General features: G+C 43.2%; 1 protein-coding gene across 1 annotated transcript; it reads left to right on the top strand.

The window, feature by feature from the left end:
- The first annotated feature begins 524 nt into the window (after nt 1-524).
- On the top strand, nt 525-19,966 carry npdc1a (neural proliferation, differentiation and control, 1a). The gene is made up of 9 exons (XM_056433027.1): nt 525-790; nt 9,815-9,964; nt 16,105-16,215; nt 16,398-16,616; nt 17,110-17,176; nt 18,264-18,354; nt 18,515-18,594; nt 18,729-18,828; nt 18,933-19,966. The coding sequence occupies exons 1-9, from the start codon at nt 685-687 to the stop codon at nt 19,002-19,004; spliced, it is 996 nt and encodes a 331-aa protein (XP_056289002.1). The 5' UTR covers nt 525-684; the 3' UTR covers nt 19,005-19,966.
- Nucleotides 19,967-22,299: the final 2,333 nt, after the last annotated feature.

The raw sequence follows: 22,299 nt of genomic DNA, 5'->3' as shown, positions 1-22,299 counted from the left end.
ATCACGTCACACGTGCCTCCTGGGCCCTCTTATGTAATCTCCAAGTAAACTGCTGCGTTCAGGTGCTGTAGGAAACGGTGGCATCTCGATTGTGATAATTTGCAGAAACATTTAGTGGATCAATGTGGTGGATACAAATGAATGATACAAAAAAAAGTGCCTGTCCAAAGCTGACCTTAAAAATCAAATACTAATTTAGTTGTCAGTGATTTTACAATTGTTCTCTTCAGGTTTTACTCCGTTAGACGGGTAATTCTCATGTTTGAAGAAGAACAATTAATACAATTGAACAGGTTGATAATGGACTGTCACTATCCGACCATCCGCATACAAATATAATCATAATCTGGAAAACAAGTCTGCGGTCTATTCAGTGATGCATGCATTTTTATTTGGGCGTTTACTAGGAGACTCTGAAGGCGGCATGTCAAACACACGCACGCACACACGAGCGCACACCCCCGTCCTACCCTCCCTGAAGCCCCGCTATCTTTAGCACCGCCACGGATTACAGTGCGCAGTGTGTCACAGACTGCGTCGCGTCGTTCGCCAACCAGGACCGTCGCTGTGTGAAGCCCGAAGCTCTCTCGCATACGAACACTAAATAGAAACATAAACCCGAAGTGATGGGGGAATGACGACCAACTCCGTCTGCGGTTCTCCGTCATCGAGAAGACCCCAAGGATGCTGCTGCTCTCCAGCCCGCAGGACGGACGCCTGCGCCGGGCCTCGCTGCTGCTGCTCGCCGCGGTCCTCCTCTGCGTCGTCCCCGTCAGCGCCAGACTCCCAGGTAAAGACGCAGCCACACGCGGTGCGAGCACCAGGTGCAGCAATTAACCCGAGTGTCCGTTACTGGGCCGTCTTTAGCAGATGAGCTCGTGACGAACACAAACCTGAAGAGGATTTTCATATTATATATATATATATATTTTTTTTTTAAAGGAGACACGGGATGTTTTCTTTTTTGTATCGTTGTTTACGGTTTTAGGTTATCTGTTGATGAAGTTATGAGATAACCTATATAAATTAAGATGGAGGTTGTGGACAGGTTAGACAGGTATGTGTCCATCTCAGTGACACGAGAGCACAAAGGAAGGACGAGTCCTTTCCTTGTTAGGTTACTCAGTACATTTCCTTGTGTTCTCACATATTTCTATTCTGTTAATATTACAAGTCATTTATCAGTCTAATTTAAAAAGATATCCATGGAAATAAACAAAATAATATTATTAGACAGGGATATAGATTGTTATAAATTGTTTATGGTTTGATTCAGTATTTATTTGATTTGCTGATTAAATGGTACGTAATACCTGAGTGTATTTAAAACAAAAGCCTACTTCTCACTTGCTCTCAGCATCAGTCACAACAAATTCAAACAAATAATTTGCCACACATTTGGAAAATGACAACAGTAAGACATTATGTGTAACATGCATGACAAACAGATAATCTGGAAACTGGTCGAAGTGTGTGTGTGTGTGTGTGTGTGTGTGTGTGTGTGTGTGTGTGTGTGTGTGTGTGTGTGTGTGTGTGTGTGTGTGTGTGTGTGTGTGTGTGTGTGTGTGTGTGTGTGTGTGTGTGTGTGTGTGTGTGTGATGGGTCTCCACACATTGATGATTTCTGGGGAGATAATCTGCTTCTAAACTTTTAAAACAGAAACCATGTGGGAGAACCAACAGCTGGGGTTTCACATGTAATCTTTCCCCTCTATCCGAGGACACACACACACACACACTCACACATACACATACTCACACTCACACTGAAGATGTATTGCTGTGACATGGACCAAGTCTTGTGTGCATCTATGGACTTTAATATTTTTTTCCCAGCACAACATGAACCCATCCACGCAGTCGTCGTGTTCCACTCGCGCTCACCGAAGGCTGCTCGTGAAATCACGAGGGAGTGCAGCTTAATACTGCTTATGCGCGACGGAGAGGCTGTGTCGCAGTGTCAGTGTTCTTTTTCTTCTGGAGAGCAAACGTGTAAAGTCTGGCAATAGTATGCTTTTCATCTTAATTCAACTAATCCAAACATCATTATTTTGTCTCTCCAGTGCTGAAAAACAAATCTGGAGGGGGGGGGGGGGGAGAGTTCTGTGACATCGAGAAGTTTTCCAGTGTGAGAATGAAATCACGATGTTGTACCAGATGGAGATACCCCGTTGCCTCCAGTGTGTCTCTTTGACGAAGAACAGGATCGGTTTGGTGTCGGTGTCGGTGTGTGCATGTGGGCTGTTGCTCGACGTTGTTGATGTGTTCACAATCAAGTGAAATAAGGCGATTACAGCACAATGTAGCTGCATATGGTTGGTATGTTGGTATCGCCGTCATATACAGGACTGAAAATTAAATATTGTATTGTGATGTTTTTCTTTTTTTCTGTAAATGCAAAAAAAAAAAAATGTCATGCATTCTGGATTCATTACAAAACTCAAAATTAAACAATATACTCCACGGGCATTTTCCAAGCAAATGGTACTTTATATATCGTTGAATATATTAGAGGCATCTGCAGAACCACCGAAAAGCACATTCAGTATTACCAGTGACTCGGGTTTCAAGGTGATTGAGCGTGGAACAACAGCATGAAATGCATAGCAATCAGGTCTGTTGAGTCAGCAAACGTCAACGCATCATCATGGGCCAGAAAGCTTTCCCAGAACATTTGGTTCCTGGGATTTAAATTGTTTAAAGTCTCCATGTACCCAATTGATTACATGAATGAAGTCTAGTCTGCTTGTCGAGAAATAGAATCAATTTCCATGACGTGGTCAATTTGTTGTATAATTAAAGCTCGTTGGGGCCTGTCGAATAGTCACCTTTTTTGCTCATTTATATGAATGTCCTTGTTGCTCTAATTTGAGCATGTCCCTGAATCAACTTCAATATTTAAATTCCTCCTGATCATTGTCGTGCTGCCACGTTTAAATGCCAGGTGTGTGTGCTGTGAGTTGTGTGATGACTATTCAGAGACCCACTGCCTCTGGCCTTTCCTTCCACCAGGATTAGCCTTTAACGAGTAAGATCCTCTGTGACACACACACACACACACACACACAGCCACCTGCTGCAGTGTTTTCCAATCCCTTTTTTTGTTGCCTTGCAGCATAATTGGTCATCTGTGGGCGTTGTAGATGGGATTAGGAGCTATGAAAAGTCAGAAAGAAAAAACAGAAAAAGACCGGCGCACACTGCATGCGGAATAAAGGCCACAGAGAAGATGAGGGTTTATATGCAAGTATTTGTATCATCACAGGAGATTTAGCATGCAATTAAAAGACTCTTTAAACATGACATTTTCATTTGTCAGATTAGCCGATGATAATAATAATACCACATCTAAAAGGTGTTTATGGCAAATCACTCAATCTGGCTCTATTTCCCACACATTATATTGCTCTTAAACCCGGTGCTGCCAGGAAGTAATTTAGAACAGAGGTTAAATCTAACATGTGTTTCCTCTGCTTTCAAATGCATCTGTTTTGTAGCGTGTCTGGTCTTTGAGGGGATTGGACATTACCAGCGTTCTTCAGTCAGAGAAAGGATGAATGAGCACCCAATTATATGGTGGTACCCATCAGTCAGGAAAGATATTATTGATCGTCCCCATTGTGGTCCTCGTTGTCTCAACTGGGAGGTCTTGAGAATAAGTGGTCGGCTCAGGCTTTGCTGTGGCTTCTTCAAACCACTGCTCTCTCGCTCTCTGTTCCTTTCTTTCTTTCTTTCTATCTCTCCCCGACCTTCATTTGAGAACGCATCGTCGGCTACCAGACCTCTCCAGGAAATGAGAGGGCCACAATTAATCAACTTACAAGAGCGCGTCCAGAAATCGGATCAAGCCAGAGTCGGCACAGTTTAGCTGGAATGAAACGCACTATTCTCCATTACTTTCAGGACTTCCCTTAACCTTAATTGTTGTACTCACAGTCTTTTTTTGAAAACCCAATCCTGCAATTAAAATATATTGATTTTCTGACTAAATCAGAGAAGAGACAATTTACTACGTGTGTGTGTGTGTGTGTGTGTGTGTGTGTATGTGTGTGTTGCCACATCCTTTCCAGGAAAGTCAGTTTCTGAGGCGCCAATAATGTCAGTTCTGACACGTCTTCTGTGGCGCTCGTACTCAGAAATCTGTCTGTCCTAGATACCGTTCTTTTGTCAAACAAACAGAAACATACACAACATGTTTGTTATTGAGAAACTAAGTTGGAGGTCATTGTGGCCCAAAGCAGCCCAATCAATTAGTGTTGTGTTAGTTTGCGTTGGTCAGCTCTCAGAAATCTGTTCAAAACAGACTTTTCCAACAACTGGACCATAAGGAGGCTAACAAAGGAAAATAACGAGTCATTTCGGAAGCTTTTACACACATTGCTGCCATCGTGTGATCTCTTTGTCTGTTCTTTGTTCTAATGACCACTAACTATCCGCTGTGTACCCATTTGGACTCGTCCTCGTGTGACACGACTGAAGACGCTGCAACAGAAAAGAATCGGCCCATAACTCCGATCAGATAACTGCTCCACATGAGGGGGGAAACAAAGACTTGTTCCACCTCGACACACTTGACTAGCAGATTCTTTGACTTTTCTCATTTCCAGTCACTGCCTCTTCCCCTTAACCACCACTCCAGCTATTTCCTTCCTCGGCACAACGACACGCTGGGTGTTGAGCAGGTGCTGAGTCATGCCCCACTTTCCACAAAGTGTGGCAAAAAATGTTACACGAGTCCCTGAATGTGATTATGGTGGGAACCCAACACCTTCATTCCACCGGTACTGAAACTGATGAGGCAGACCGTTTCCACACACTTGGCATTTGCTTTCTGACCCATTTTTCGAGGAAGTGATGCGATGTCAGTTTCCGTGGCAGCGCTTTGTGCTACTTTGTTAAAGATGCAGAGCTGACTGAGCAATTTTCTGATTTTTTAATAATGAGTTCCACGGAACCAGAAACTACGCCTGTTTATGCTTAAATCATGACCACACCATGGCTCTGCTCTGGAGAGGGCGATGTGGAACAATCTGTTCTGGCGGTTGGTGTCGTTTTATGACAACACCAGTATTTAATATTGTGTCTTCCCAGTGTCTCCTGATTGTTAATCCCCTTCACCTGTTCTCAGCCACTCTCGTCTCTCTCGTGTGTGTGTGTGTGTCTTTTGATTGTCATTCCCCTCACCTGTGGTTACTACTCATGTATATGCTTTCCTGCTTTCCCTTGTCCTTTGTCAGATTGTCTTTCTTTCTTTCTTTCCTTTCTTTCCTGTGTTTCACCTGCGACTAATCGTGTTTAGTATCTGTTTCCCCGCGTGTTTGTTACTCTGCTTCGTGAATATTTTGTTTTGACCTCAGCGTGACTCCCGTCGGTTCCTCTGCTGCTGAGTTTTTGCCTTACCACACCCGGTTGTGACAAATGTGATATTTAAATCTTTCTGGATAATCAATTGAGAAACAGTTTTGAGATGAGATATTTTTTTCCGACGCAGTAATACAACTATGAGAATGGACCCTTAAACAATCTGTCACTTTATCATAAAAGACTGTCCAATAATCGTTTCGAGAAAATATATTTTTTAAACGTCTAACAAATCCCATATGACAAAGGAATCTTGTTGTACGGCTCCCACGGCGCATCGTCATGTCGCCTCATCCTCACTCGCAGCAGTCAGAAGCGGCGCCGGTCCCAAACGATGCCCGTTGAAACAAAGCACGAGGAGCAGGCCGCTCGCCGTTTGTTTTTGTCATTTCGTGAGGCCTGTTGGACGAACACGCGCACAGCAGCATGGTTACACAAGAAGCGACACACGAACAAACACACGAGCAAACATACACGCACGCACACTTTATCCATGTGGAAATAAACAGTGCGGTAATACACCAAGTGAAGAGCACCAAGCAGAGCTCTTAAAGCTTTCCACTTGATTTGGAGTGTTTGTCCAACCTTCCTGTCTGCTATCAGAGGGTCAGGAAACGCACACAATGGGAGTAGACGACCCTCCTGGCCGCCCCATTTCCCTACGTCTTCGCCTAAGTCACACACACACACACACATGCACTTAAAATGACAGATTGGGTGACGTTTTATTGTCCTGTAGCTGTAGAGCAGTTTGAGGGAACACAAGTTACTGGAGGATGAACGTGTGTGTCTGCGAGTGTAGCTGCTCACCAGGCGGTGACGAGGCCTCTGTTTGCCCCTCAGCTCTCTGGCAGAGCTGCTGCTGAGCACACGTCCCGGCAGCAGCAGCAGCAGCAGCAGCAGATGCTTTAAGACGGTGATGTTTCATTCCTCACAAGGACTACTTTCTGTGTCTCTGAGTTGCATAATATTTCCTCACACCTCCGCTCTCTTCGCCCGATGCCAAACGCCTTGACATGCTGCAGGAACGTGTCTGTTCCGTCTCCATCTCCCTGCCTCGCTCTTGTTTTGTATTTATTTCCCTCCTTGATTGAGCTTTATAATCCGCCACAGCATCGTGTGGGAGGCCTCCTGTGTGACACCTTCGGTACATAGACTTGAGCTGCTTTTGTCCTCTAGTTATCATGACCGGCGTCCACATTCACAGAGGCTGATGGAAAATGGCATTTGGCATAACCCTCTCCTGCGGTGCACCAAAGTGATATCGCATTGAGGTTGGAACAAAAAGGTTTTCACAGATCAAGTGCTAACTGGAGGTGCTGAGTTGCCGGCTCCATGATCATAAAGACGGCAGACATTTCATAACGCGGTTTTAATGCCTCTTTAATGACACAGGGACTCATTTATGTGCCAGGATTTACAAATTGTCTTTTTTGTTTCTGATGATTTGTGGTGTCTGGACAAATACAGCGATTGGTTCAGCTGTCACTGAGTTCTAGTCTCTTGCGATGCATTATACCGACATTACTGCAACAATATCTCAGAACACTGTGATGCTGAGTCGTACGTGTTTCTTGCTTTTACTCTCGACACTTTAATTCTAGAGCTGTTCCGACCACCGGCTGTCTAACATTTGCATGAGAGCACATGCGAACATATTGTCGGGTGTATGTTAAAAAGAAGTTTGAGACGAACGCCTTGTTTATCTCTTTTGTCCAACATTCTGAAGTATTGTGAGGGAGTCTGCGATTTCCAACCCTAATAACATGCACTCATAACAACGCACAGAGTCACACATTTGACTAATTGATTTGAAATGGTCTCATCCCTCGCAACGAAGAGAGGTCGAGGAGCTTTACACCGGGATGATGGCTCGTTTGATCTCCGAGTCGGAGTGCTGCCATCTGCACCTGATCTGGGGCCAGCCCCCGCCCCTCAGGCAGTCACCGGGCGGATCAAAGAGTCGGAAACAATGGTCGCTGGAATAATTTGTCGACAGGATTCAAGGGGGGTGATGCGGGGGGCTGAGAAGAAGAAGAAGAAGAAGAAGAGTGACAGAGAGTGATGCCTGGGCAGCATGTTTCAGAAGATACCAGCTGGGTCCTGTGTCGTGACCGTAGCTTGGGATGGAGTTGAGAACTGAGATTTACTAATTGGGCCGTGTTTAACTCAGACATGCAGAATTCAACGCAACAAAGATCTCTGGGGTTATATGGAACATTGTTATGGTTTTAAAATAACAAGTTGATGGACTGCATCTTAGAATATCGCAGACTCTGCAGTTCTGTTTGTGATCGACAGGAAGAACGAACGTTGTCACGCAGGAGACTAGAGGAGTTTGCAAAAGGAGGAAAAACCGATGACGTCATATTTTGACTGACTAAGACGAAACCTCGCATATGCACACGCCCTAAGATCTATTTCCAGTGACATTGTCTCCCATAAGTTCATCGGGGTTATAGGAAATCAATCAGAACGTGAAATAGATATCTGGAGGGAAATTAAAAGGAAGCCTTGTGCCATGTAAGAATAGACGCCACGACAACTGGGGAGGAAGAGGAGAGGAAACGATGAACATGAGGATGTGGATGAACTCGGCATCGGGGAGGAGCAGGTGAGGCAGCAGTTAAACATCCAGGTGACGGAGCGGTCGGGCGAGAAGGAAACAAAAGGACTTTAAACAACAAGCCACGGCGCGGTGGGAGTCGTCCAGACCCATGCGTGTGTGTTCTGTGGCTGTGAAGACAGCGCTGCCCGTCAGCCACCAGGTCACACACAGCCCCATCCTCCTGCTCCTCCTGCTCCTCCTGCTCCTCCTCTGACACAAAGCTTCTCCGATGACACGTGCGTCACTCCACCGCTCCCTCCCGCCCATGACCAGATGTGGCCGTGTGTGTCCGTCTCCCTGGCGGTGTTGCTATGTGTAGATAAGTCCACATGTGTGTATAACCGTGTGCATGTCTGCCGTGTTTTGCCATCCAAATTTGTGATGTTGAAACATTTGAGATTTTCATTTATTTCTTGCATTTTTTAGTTTCCAGTAGCAGAGAATTGCTCATTTTTGCTATTATTTATTTTCTTTATATTTTAGTTCATATGGTTTTAAGATGATCGTTTAGGTTAGGATTTGATGAACGTTTAAAACGGATATTTATATCTATCTTTAGCAACAGGTGAACAATCCTCTCCTAAAGTTGTCGCGGTTTTCCCTTTTCAGTGCATCCTAAAGCGACCAAGAGGAACTTTGAGTTTGTGTTTTTTTGGCGGCCCCTTAAGACAAACCCGACAGTGTTTCCGAGGACCAGAGAGCAGCACCAAAGCAAAAAATAAATGTTAGTTTATGAGTGACATAAGGAGCGGGGGTTGTGCATTTAGTGCAATGCTTTAGTTAATCATCCCAGTCAGACGGAGCAACAGCAGAGGGAACAGAGTTGACGAGGGGCCATGTGCGTGGAGTCAGACCGATGTCGTCAGTCTATCAAGTGAAACGGAATGAGCACATTTAAAAACCGAGGGACAGACAACAGTCAATATTAAATGTGGTCTGTTTTTATTGAGATGGATAAATCATTTAGCTCAATGTATCGATGCATGCATAGTTACATATGTGTACGCACATTTATAAAACCTTTATCTGCTTTTCCTCTGTGCAACGCTCGCTGCCTGCACACACACATGCCTCTTCTGAGGTTACAGGCCTTGTTGCCATGGAGTTCATTGAGATATCCCCCTCTGCGATGTCCTGCCTTGTGTCATGAATTCTCCTCATCTCTTCTAGAAAGGAGGTGGCACTGCACTCAGAAAAACAAGACGAAGATGCGATATTGTATCTCATAACACCTCATTTATCAAAGCACCGTCGGGCAGGTTAGCAATGAACACATTTCTGAAAACATAAATAATACAGTACACCTGGTTGACCGTTTATTTAAAAACACCCACCAAGCGTAACACTACTCTGTCACCTATAGACTTGAACGACCCTGACCTTTGGGCCTCATTAGCCCCAGAAAGACCCGGTCCGTCTGTGGTTCCTCCATATACCTCCTCCTGTCTGTTATGTCAGCACAAACGCCCGCTGGGCTGGTCACCTTTCAGCCGGCCGCTGTGCAGCGCCGCCGGCCTCATTATCCGCTCTGCGTGCGCTTTTCCAAAACTCGGTGATGCTGTGATGTAACTCTGACATAGGCAGAAGCTCTATTCAAGGGCAAATATTTCCTCTGGGAATGAGGCAGAAGAGCTGACTGTTGAAAGAGCTTTTTGTAAAGTTGAAGCATCTTTTATTGAGAGCACCGTTATAGCGTTTTGTTCAACTGTTACACACCTGCCTTATTAGAAGCACTATTTCTGCATCACATTCTAGTTGTTGGGATGCTAAAAAAACTGTTCTCTCGCTCCCTCCCTCTCTCTCTCTCTCTCTCTCTCTCTCTCTCTCTCTCTGTCTCCCTCCCCAGATGACAGTCAGTGCCCTCACCACATAGACTGTGCTAAAGATGGACGCCACTTCTGCAGACCTGGCTCCTCCCGATGTGGCCCCTGCCTCTCCCCATTGGAGGAGAACAAGGAAGGTCGCTGCGTGGTGAGGAAGAGGCATCATCAGAAAGGTATGAAATATACTCAATAAACATTACAAACACACACACACACACACACACATTCATGCAGGTTTGCAATCACGACACACAAGCTGGTTTTCATTTGATCACAATATAGCTGAACCCCAAACTGGTGAACTGAACTGACACAGAGAGAAGGGAAGTCAGAGGACACTCCAGGTTTTCTTTCACTCGCACTGACCGCCTGATTCAGTGGTTTAATATGTGCGCAAACCCCTTGTTATGGTAAGAAACCGTCATTTGACATTTACAAGGATGTCTGGTACCCTGGTGGTTAACATTGGAAAAAACCATCAAGAAATAGAAGGGCAATTTCTTTTATATTTCCTTCTTTATATCTTTGACTTTACTGTCTTTACAGGCAGTCAGTTTAGCAATCCAACAAACTTGACACAAGCATCACTTTTGTTCTCATGAGAGCTGAAGTGACAGCTCCTATTTTAATCATCAAAACCAAAATGTCAAAGATTGTCTGGTTTCAGCTTGTGAGGATTTGATACTTTTCTTTTACTAATATAACTGTCACTGGATTTTACAACTATGCTCTGATCCTGTGTTTTTTAATCCCTGCAGCATCTGCAACACACACACACGCGCACACACACACCACACGCATCGCCCCGGCATTAATCACTCAGACAACATACTCTCTTTCTCTGTCTCTCTCTCTCTCTCTCGCTCGCCCTTCATCTCCATCACTGAATCTAATTTATTTAACGAAGGAGCCGAGCGGCAAAAACAATAAATCATATTTCGATGATTTCCATGACGGGATATCATTGCACTGCTGGCACACACGCCTCGTTTCAATGGCGCTGCAGAAATAGAGAGAAATGTAGACATCTTGTGTATATTTGAGTGCACTGCCGTGTGCGTGCACATGACTGACGGACTGTATTTATGTCGGTGTGTGTGTGTGTGTGTGTTCTCTGCAGGATTAATAATTTAGATGGGTCTGCGTCAGGAGAGGATACGAACTTGGCTCAAATTATTGGCGCCAGCGTCAGAGAGAGAAGAAAACAGGAGAAGGAGAGATTAGTGTGAGGGTGTATTGGAGAGAAGTCACATCATGCCGCAGTGGAGACGAGTGTTTTACGACGGAAAAACCTGATCACTTATTCAGACTTCAGATTGTAACATGCGTGACGCTTTTGTTAGCGTGGTGTTGTGAATCCAACACATCATAAACCTCCGCTAAGCTCCCTGGTGGTTACATAAACCCCTGAGAGACCACGGCACACGGGAATCCGCATGGGAGACCAACTCTGTCTCTTTTTCACGCCGGCAGAGACGCATGTACACGGCGGGCACATGCAAAATGAACAGATGAAATCACATTTGGTTTACTTGGTTTGTCAGGATGCATCAAAACCCGATAGAATGGTCAGTCCAGCTGCTGCCCGGGTGGTGTGGCAGCATCACACGCTGCTGTCCCCTCAGAGGACATCTCATGGCGGTGTTTTCAGGACTAAACAACTGATTATCTCAAATGTTTGTGCACTTGCTAAAACAGGAACAATACACATAATCAAAACTGTTGAGTCTGACACACAATTTCCCTGCACCCCCAGTAGTAATGGTATTCAGTTCATTCTCTCTCTTTTCTCTTTCTTGTCCCACTCGCGTAGGTATATGCTCGTGAGTAATCCTTTGTTTTGTCAGCAAGCACACAGCCTGTCATCACCATCGAGCTGACTCACTGGCCCTGCAGCCAGGTTGAATTTTCACAGTAATATCACAAACACAACATGTTTTGAGAGATGTTAATCGTTGGATGTACTAGAGGGAAGGAACTATCGGTATGTCATTCTCGGTTTACAGCACCCAGGAGGATTCCACTCGTCACTCTCATCCTGCTTTTTCTTTTCTGGCTGTAGGAGATGTTTTATGTAAAAAAATACTGTAGCTACTGCTTTGAGTGCTTGTAAATTGCAGAAATTCAAAGTTATTGTATTCACTAGAAACTCCTCTGTAAGGAGTTTAAAATGTCTAAATGAAGTCAAAAGAGGATGAACGTGTGTATGTACAAGGCGCCGGGAGCACTTTCTATTGAGAGTAGGACCTGCTTGTGTTTGACGTGGAGGCGTGTGCTGCCGTCAGTCAACATAGAGTCTGCCTCAAAGCCATGTCCTTTGTCCAGCCGACGCACAAAGTATGCAAATTGTATGTTTTCCTTTTATATGCAGTGAAATTGTGTATGTGCTAAAGGCAGGGCTGTCTCCACGGCGCCCGCTGTTTCACAGACCATTTTTGTGCATGTTTATATTTGTGCGATTTATATAACCTTTATGATGGAGCAATCGACAAACTGAAAAGACAACGGCATTCAAACATCTGTTTTAGGGGCTCAGCAACACAAAACATCAACAGATAACCTGCAGCGGCTTTAATTAAATAACGTGAAGTTAGACAGCCAAACTACTACTTTAGTTCATTTGCAATTAAATACAAAATTTTACTCCTTTTTGAGTGAATTGGTAGCAAGGGGCACCGCTTTTAACCTGTGACATGATGTCACTACTGTTTCATCTAAAAGTAAAACATGTCGCATACAGATTTATGGCTGTTGATGTTGATGTCATCATTTCTACACGTGATGTTTTTCCACTTTGCACAATTATCAAATAGCTTCAACGTGACTTTTTTCAGCTTTTTACAATTTCACAGGTTGTAACTGTACAGTGTAATGATGTTCAGCCAGGGCATCAACATGCAAACATGTTTAAAGTTTAGAATGTTGTCGCTAAAACTTTCCTCAGTGTTTCCCATGACTTATATTATTATCAATGAATATAGTATATTTTACTCCACCACAGTTGCATAATGTTTACACTTCTCGTGGCTGGCTGACTCTTTGTGCAGCCACTCCATACCTGCAGCCTCTTCGTCTCGCTGTCAAAGTGCACCAGATTGATGCATTTAAAATGAGCAAAATGTTCTTGCAGCTCAGGAGCCATAGGATCAAAACAATCCTGTGTGAAACAGCTGCAGTTTTACACTTTCAGTTCAGCCTTCACCACCGTTCAGCCAGAGCAGTAACCGCAGCAACAACAGCTAAGAGCTGCTGATGTGGTGGTGTTTAGACGGGGAGGAAGAGGAGCATGCTTCTTCAATGTTCATGCATCAACACCTGCAGTAAATGGCTGTTGAAAGTTGCATTTATTTTTTCATTAAATAATAAAAAGATTTAAAGAAGAAAATGTGCCTTTTTGTCGGTACAATTGTATTTACAAAAAATCTAATCAAATATATTTATGAAATGCTGTATACTTATTTTCTCTGTATACTTATAACTGTTGTTTTTTTCAGATTACAATTAATTCTTTGAAAAACAAATACATTTTTTATTTTCAACATGGTCCCTTGATTAAAAAATATATATTGTAGAAATTAGGAGGTTTACAAGCAAAGATATACCAGAAACTGAAGTTCTGATTAAAAAAGATAAAAAATAGGTCACTTTTTAATGACAGGATTAATTTTAATGACGGTGAATGAAAGACAGGCGGGACTGTTTACTAAAGGTGAGAACATTGTTTTCACAAGAAGCTCTCTGCAGTCATCTGACTAACTTTTTATAGCAGGAGGGAGGGAGCGCCACTGCACTTAACATACTGGATCACTCCCTCATTCTGAACTGGCTAACTAACCGAGTCGAGACGAGTTTCTGTTCAAACTGACCTTGTCGATTTGTTTTCTCATAAACGCCGATCAGGCCTATCCTCCAAACACTGGGGAAGAAGCACATGAATTGGAGAGATCTGAAAGAGACCGGCCCCGTTTTGTATGTTTGCGGTCAAGATTCTGGTTTTAGAGGATTTGAGAATGTCAGTCAGACCTGAAGTCTCTCTGGTGACTTCCTCCTACGGACTCCACATATTTCCCACTAGAGGGCAGCAGGACACACGGAGTAGAAGTCGATGATCATTGGGCAGGACTGAGGACATGCTCATTGTGAGGGAGAGGCCCTGTGATCACTTACAACTGGCCCTTCTACTTCTAAGAACTCAACTCTGGTAAACACAAGGTTTAAAATGGAGCTTTTGTGGAGAAACTCTTCCAGATCTATCTGTTTAAAATAAACTAAACGATTAGTCGACTAAATCAAATGAGTTTAGATTACAGTCAAATGTTCACATAAATGTCGACCAAACCGTGGCAAGATCTGTGAAATCTGGCTGAGTTAGAGTTTTTAAACGATGACGAGGCGGCAGGAAGGAAAAGCCGCATTCATTCATATGGTTTGGGGAGGAAGAAAGGTGAATGTTTTTTAAGAGATTAAAATGGAACGGCACAGATGTGTGTGTGATCCTCGATCCCTGTTGAGCTGTTTATTGTTTGTTTGTTGTACCCAACTGCCCCCTGGGTGCCTCCCAAGAGGTTCTGGGTCATTATCAAGCCGGTGACAAAACTCTCTTACACAAGGAGAGGTGTGCGTGCTTAGTCAGCGTGTGACAAACCACACGCATGCAGAAAATCACCGCCTTTTTTTGTTTGTTGTGATTTATCATCTTGGGCGTAAGGTCCTGAGGATTTCCATATAAATAAAAACTGCTCATATTTCTGTCACCATCTCCTTGCTGATTTAAAATAAATCCACACTTAATAAATATGCGATTAACAACTTTTTTCGAGGAAAATCTCCTCTAAAGTGTAATCCTGTATTCCAACATGCTCCTGGTGAGCACGCGGGCACAGTTGGAGCTCTCAACCACCTGCAAAGTACAGATGGTGCATCCCGCCTCCACAGACACCTGCCATGGAGTGCACTAAATGGCCATTAGTGGAGGGGGGTAAGAAAATAACAAAGCAGGCAGTGAAAGTGCTGGCATGTCATATCAAACACATTAGCTCAGCCAGATGGCCGGCCTGGAGCGAAAGGGACAATGTAATCATTAATTTAATGTAGGTGGTGTACAAATGTGCCTTAACACATTTTGTTTAAATAGATTTATCCGCACTGGTCATTTATTTATCCGCACTGGTTTCCACAGTCATCAAAACCACTTGTTGTGGAAAAGGACGCTGAATGGGTCATCAACTTTAGCTTTTTGCCATTTATTATTTTGTTGTTCTTCTTTTCACACGACTGGCTGCCTCTCCAGCTTTGCGTGCAAACACCTATAATTTAGTATTTGATATATTGCAGGCCAACTTTTATGAAGGGAAATAGCACTTTGATCACCGCCATTAGCAGTGAGCTTTGGGATCTATTGTGAATGTAGCAACTGAGAGCCGCTGAAGCCAAAGTTTGGCTGATTGCTCCCACCCCCCGCGGTGCTTCCTCCCCCGGCCACACACACACACACACACACACTACCAGCCCTGGTCGCCTGGACACCTCGGCAGTACTGCAGGAATGCGGCTCACTGTCTGGCCCCAAAGGCTGTTAACAACAGTTTAGTATTGTCTCCTTTTTTATCAGTCCACAAACAAACACACACATGGGCACACTCCCTGCTCATCACCTCAGAGGCGAGACCCGGTGAGACACTTTGATATCTCTGGCTCTCCCTTATTACTTAGTCACGCTGAAAAGATATGTTTTTTTCAGACAGAAAAGCCCAGCATCTCATTTGATTAGGTACAACAACTAAGACAATTAGAGCTGATTAGTTAATTAGTGCAATTAGTTTTAAAAACATTTTAAAATTAAGTTTTCAAACCAAAAGGCCTTTTCCCAGTTTAGATCAATCATTTTGGATTTTATTTTCCGCTGTTTTTAGAGACCAAAAGATGAATCGAAGAAGAAACAAATCAGCTGATTAATTAACAGAATAGGATAGTGGAAAGAATAATTAGGTACACCCCTGAATATACACCTCTTTTTGAATATTTAGATGTAATTAATTGAATATTATGGCTAAATATTTGTTAGTATCAGAACTTTGGTCATTGGTGTTTCACCCTGTGATGCACCGTCAGTAGTTAGTAACTGATTTCTATGTTATGTGTATAAATGAAGGTACTTTGTCTTTATTAAGAGGTATTTTGTGTCACTACAAGTAGTACAACATTACATGCAATCTGTATTTCCTGTTGCCTTTCTTATTTAATTTGAATGTATACTTATACTTGAGTTAGTTACGGTTTAAGTTAATCAGTGTAACTTTAAATCTTGTCTGTAGGTAAAGTGGTATTCTACCCCGACCTGGATGAAGAGATCGATTACATTCACTCCGTCATTGAGAAACAGGAAGTGACAGATATCGAACCACCAAAACAATCCAAACATCCTGGTAAGAGCCTTGAGTGCAATGTTTTTATTATAAAGGAAACAGTTTTGATTTTGGGTGTGTGTGATTTACTTCAGTGGTATCGTGCTCACATGTCCTTCACTCAGCATTCCCCTCCATTAGATACTGTGCGTTCCCCTCCTTGGAGCCTCTGATGATGACTGTTTGTCTTCCTGATTCTCCAGCGGCCAAAGCAGATGTTACCAAAAGCAAGACAGATGCCTCCAAACTCCAAGAGGCAAGCCAGGGCCGTCTCCTCACTCAGAGCCTCAACGCCACCACTCCAGCCCCTGCGGTTTCTGCCCTCCCCAACACACCAACCCCCCAGCCCAGGGCCACTGGAGTTCGGGGCCGAGGTGGTCCTATCGCCGTGCCGGCATCCAAAAGTGACAACATTCTAGTCAGTGAGTATGATCTTATGTCCTCAACACAGACCAGAAGGCTTAGCTGCGCCCAGGAAGCCGGCCGGTATAGAACTCAGTGCTGGTACCAGATAAAGATTCAAGCAGATGGTGGATAAATACTCAATGTAACAAGTTCCAGGCTGACAACATGACCCAGGTATTAACAGTCTCATCTCTTATGGAGCAGTTTAGTGCTCCTTGCTGTCGGGGTGTTTGTAAGCAAGATGGTTTCGCGTCTGTTCTTCATTTGTCCCAAATGAACATTTCATTCTATTCATCCCAAAGTGATGATATGCGTCTCAGATCATTTTCGCCAAGATGGTCATAGCAACCCATATGGAGCAAATGGGCTAAGATATAATTATATGTATCACCCATAAAAGAAGATGTCTCAGCAGGGAAGCAGTCAGACTCCCGCTCAATCACTCATTGTTTACTCCTCAACATGCTCTGCTCCTCTTTGTTTTCCTTTTCCTTTTGTATCGACCTGCAGTTATGATCTCGGTGTGTGTGGTGCTGGGCACCGTGGCAGTGATCCTGGCAACCGTCTGCTACGTCAAGTAAGTCTCTACACCTGAATTCACAATTAACCTAAGAGAACGCTTGATTTGATATTTTTGTTGTCGAGTAATTTCTCTAAACCAAATTAAATTCACTAGAAAGACCATTCTGGGTTTGAGATTTATTGACGTTAATTGTTCATACTTATAGATTGATACAAATTTATGGAGGAGAGGATTTATAATATACACAATTGTGCATCATTTCCACTCATGGAGATCTTTTTTTTTTTAAACATTCAGAGAAAACAAATGTAATCTGGCTTTATGATATTAAAATGGAATTATGTATCAGATGGTTCAATGCCAGCAAGAACACCATCAACTACACACCATTACATTGAGGGGTCAGCCCTCACCTCATGCTGGTCAGAGATTAATTCAACTATCAGTTCAGCTAAAAGTCAAGAAGGACAAAGTATCTCCTCGAGGTTTGCCGGTTGATTTACTAACGCTTCACAGAAAGAGTAAAGAACTCTGATAAAACTACATTTGATTTGTTTTTCATTTTTTTCATTTTGTGACCAGTAGTAATTTGCCGATTGGACGTCTCGGGCAATTTCACTTTCTGTGGGTTGTCATGAACATTTACAACTATTGATCACCCTTAACCCTTGTGTTGCCTTAGGGTCATTTTGACCCGAATCAATATTACACCCTCCCCCCGCCTTAGGATTAATTTGACCCCATTCAATGTTTAATGTCGGTGTTCTTTCGGTAGTCAACAAACAAACATAAAGTGCCTCACACTTAAACTTGGAAAACAATATTAATTCTAATAATTTTCTGGAGGTTTTAATTGCTGGCGTCAAATTGAACCCAAAGGGTAAAATATGTTAGGAAATATAAAGGTAACAGGAGGGTGAAACATTGAATCGGGTCAAAATGACCCAAAGGCGGGGGGAAGGTGTAATATTGATTCGGGTCAAAATGACCCTAAGGCAACACAAGGGTTAAAAGCCGACTGCCACTTGCGGTTTGCGTATCATGAGTTCTGTGAGCTTCAGTTAAAGTTTGTTTTTAATGCCCAGCACAGGAAGCAGCCTTCAGAAAGGCAGGAAACTCTGATTCACAATGTGCCCCACAGGTTGCAGAAAGACGTGCGTCTGGCCCAGAAGGTGGACTACCCGGCTTTCAAAGGGGCCGGCCTACCCTCTGCCACCACAAACGTTCCCTCTGTAAGCACGCCGCTTTCTCTTCACCTCACTGCTATTGTTAGAGCTTGCTTAGTTTCCATTTCTCACTTCTTCTTCTGTGATGGAAACAAGATGTGATTGTGAACCGAAGATATGTATTCCAACGTGTCATCCACACTTCCTCCTTCTGTTGTATCCTCAGATGGGAGACAAGAACCTGGCCCAAAACGCTCAAATGTATCACTACCAACATCAAAAACAGCAAATGCTCTCGATGGGAAAGTACGTTTTTTTTGTGGGCTGCGCTCTCTGTGCCACTCCTTCCCTTTCCTCTTTTTGGTGTAAGCAGAGTTGAACCATTTCCTCTGACCTTGTCACCTCTTCGTCTCAACTCCACTGTCTTTTCCCTTCTTCAGAAACAAACCTGAACAGAAAGTCCTCGACTCCGAGGTCACATCAGATGAGGAGGAAGTGGGCGGAGACTTCACTGTATACGAGTGCCCCGGACTTGCACCGGTGGGAACACACACACACACACACACACACACACACACAAACACACACTAATCAGGTGTGATGATGTTATATGACTGAAAACCCATGTTTTCCCTCCTTTACAGACTGGAGAGATGGAAGTGAAGAACCCGCTGTTTGATGACTCGACTTTACATTATCAGGGGAATCACAAGTAAATTTTGGACACTTCACGCACACACATTTACACACAGGTATACACTTCTCTGGTGGAAATCACTTGATCTCACATTGCATGCATATAGAAATGGAGGATCCTGGCAGAGGTGATACAAAATGATTGTTTTCTTGTTGCCCCTTGACTATATCTGCCCACCCCAGAACGGCTTTTACTTCAAATGTATGTTGGATTCTTTCATTTATTTCTGACACTGATTTTGTCATTCCTGTCTTTTTACACAATGTTATCAGAGTCCTCCCAGATATGTCCCTGTCGGTGTTTTGTGTCCGAGTTGAGATTGTTCCTCCACCATTGTTACTTTCCTTAATTTCTGCAGCTATTTCCAAAGAATGTGATCCAATAGCAGACGTGTACAGCAGACTGACACACCAACACACATACATAAGCTGGGAAACAGGTGCCGTCTCCTCGTTTTGTCATGCATAGCTAGCGTCTCAACCACATTCCTGACAGATCAGATCTCTGTGATACCTCTGTAAAAACTCCCGAGCACAACACCAGGTTGTTACTGTCGGTGTTGCCTATTTTATTCCTTGTCATATAAGCTGCACATAAATATTTTAAGATTATAGAATATAAATATATATATGGAAATGAAGTACTTGATGATGTCTGTTTGCATGGTTTGATTTACTGTGTTTGAATAATGGCAATGCTTTACTCTGCCTCCTGTATGTATGCATCTTGTTGCTGGAGGAGGAACCTACAGTAAAAGTGGATTATGAGCACTTGAATAAAATGTTGGTGATTGACTATACTGTAGGTGGTAAATATCACTATCTTGTATCGTCTCTTTTTCCTCTCTGTCTTCTTGTCGGGCCCAAGTTATCTTCTTGCTGCAAAATGTACATACAAAGAGTGAATGTGTTCACTTTTTATAGATATTTGTACATGCAGACCAAGGATTGGAATTAAAGTTTTTACCACATGTGCAAAGTACTTTGTTTCTTTTTCTGCTTGGTATACATATTTTATTTTATATATGTATTTTTTTAATTTATTTGTGATAGTTCTGAGAACTAGGCAATTAGGGAAAGAGATGTAACAAAGGTCTAAACGTAATGCAAATAATGTTGGCAACTTTGATCACATTCTCTTGGGAGAAGTGCATCGAAATGATGTGAACAAGTATTCAATATAATCTCATTTTGTGCTGCCAAACAAATCTTCATGTTAGATTATAGTTGGGAGCCCAAACCAAATATTTTAGATTAAATTATAGGTATAAAATAATGCAATTTAAATAGTCCACTTGATGAAAGAGGGATGACATAAAAACATGAAGGCACTCAGTTTAAACATCATAAAGCTTCAACGAAGAAGTGAAAGAAGCTGATCCATAACCGTATGTGATGGTGTCGGCCGTGTTTTAGACCAGACCGCCTCCACCTAGACCAATTCATGATCAAGACCAGAGTATTTTAAGGCCGACACTTTGAGGTGTTGAGACGGAACCAAGACCGAGACCATCGTGAGTCCCACACCGTACAAAACATTTAAGATGAAATGTTTGCATGCAAACTAGGCATTAATCCACTACCCCATAAAAACACCCACAAAAAACAAACCCCTAGACCACCTTCATGACCAATTATGTAAAGAAATGATGACAACAGGAGGGATGTCAGATTCATTAAAAAATACATTTAGCCTTTCTGAGTTTAGCAAGTGAAGCACTTCCTGTTTAGATAAACTCTGCCATCACGCATGTCACCTCGCAGATGTGACACATTTAGTGTTGCCTCTGCCTCAAGCCCGGACTTTCTGTCTAGTGTGAGTGTGTGTGCGTGTCTCCATGTGGTTGTGTGTGTGTGTGTGTCTGTCTCCATGTGGGTTTTGTGTGTGTTGGGATGGGTCAGTCTCCTGTCCCCATTGAGCTGCATGCCAAGGGCCATTAAAAGCTCTTTGTGTCGGTGACAGTGAAAGGAAGGCAGCCATTGGTCCTCAGATTAAAAAAACTGAGTGGGTGAAGGTCTGTAAAGGTAGTAATCAAAGGCCGGGCTGAAGAAAATCAAAAAGCCATCAGACTTGTTTGAGGGAGATGTTTGTGCTGCTCAACAAGATGGGCAGTATTTACATTCCAGGGTTATTTCTTTGTTGAATCAGTAACTTTTAAAAAGTAGAGTCTGATTCTTGTGTCCATATTTATTTTATTAAAGCACATCACAATGAAGCAATTAAATTACATTTTTAGTTCTTTAGATTGCAGTGTCATTATTCAGGCAGATATTTTTAGACCTCTCCCTCATTTTTAGAAGACACCAGTATTTAGAGCATTTCTAATTAACGTAACTTCTCAGAAGTACTATAGTAACCACATCAACCCCTAAATTAAATTAATCTCGCACATCACGTATTGGATAACAAGTGAAGCTACATGTCTTTGGATAAAAGCGTCTGCTAAATGTAATGTAATGTCTTGACATTCAAAAAAAACATACATCTTAAAATAAAAGACAGCTGTATTTGTCAATTCAAAAAAAAAACATTTCCACAAAAAGCTGTAACCAGCTCAAAAAATCATCCCGCAAGTGTCTTACTGCTAGACCAACAGTCAGTCACATGACCTCTGAGTCTTATCACACACACATATATACCCATATACTGTAAATGCACACCGCCCACAGTGAAGGTTTAAATAAGGAGAAATGAAGACGAATCATTTTAAAGAGCAGTAGACGGTGAGGTGATCTGGGGTTGCTTTGGTTACGTTGCTCACAGGAGTAGTTTCTGTCTACGGTGGGCTGATTGGTTTAGGTGTGCAACACATTCACACTGCTGCTACATCAACAGGCTTTCTTTTATCTGAAACTCTCTCCCTTTCTCTGTTTGACCGGACTTGCCCTGTGAGCAGATCTCTGAGGTGTCTTGAAGTGGCCACTTAAAAAGAACTAAAGACAAGATCTGAGACAAGTGTGGGGGGGGGGGGGGTAGGGGGTACCTAGATACTCCCCTCACACATCTCCTCCTCACTGTACTGAGCTATTCAACACTAACCCCCCCCTGCCCTCCCTCCTTTGGACACCCTGAGAGCTCTGTGCTCTGCTGTTCCTTTCTCTCTGAAGCCCAGCCTGCTGTCTGCTATCTCTCTTGCTGGCTTTCTTTTGCATGACAATTATTCCCCCAAGTCCATGGCCCAGAACAATGCTGCTATGGTTGGGGTTTGATGTCTTTTAAGCCATTCCCCCTCAGGTTCCCTGTTCCTGGGCCCATCCAACTCTTTATATATGAGAGAGGCTGCTGACCGATCATTCGTCAAACTCAGAAGAAGA

Source organism: Pseudoliparis swirei, chromosome 15 (genome assembly GCF_029220125.1).
Source record: "Pseudoliparis swirei isolate HS2019 ecotype Mariana Trench chromosome 15, NWPU_hadal_v1, whole genome shotgun sequence".
Lineage (NCBI taxonomy): Eukaryota > Metazoa > Chordata > Actinopteri > Perciformes > Liparidae > Pseudoliparis > Pseudoliparis swirei.
Note: the sequence above shows the minus strand (reverse complement) of the source record. Positions and strands in the feature narration are given on the sequence as shown.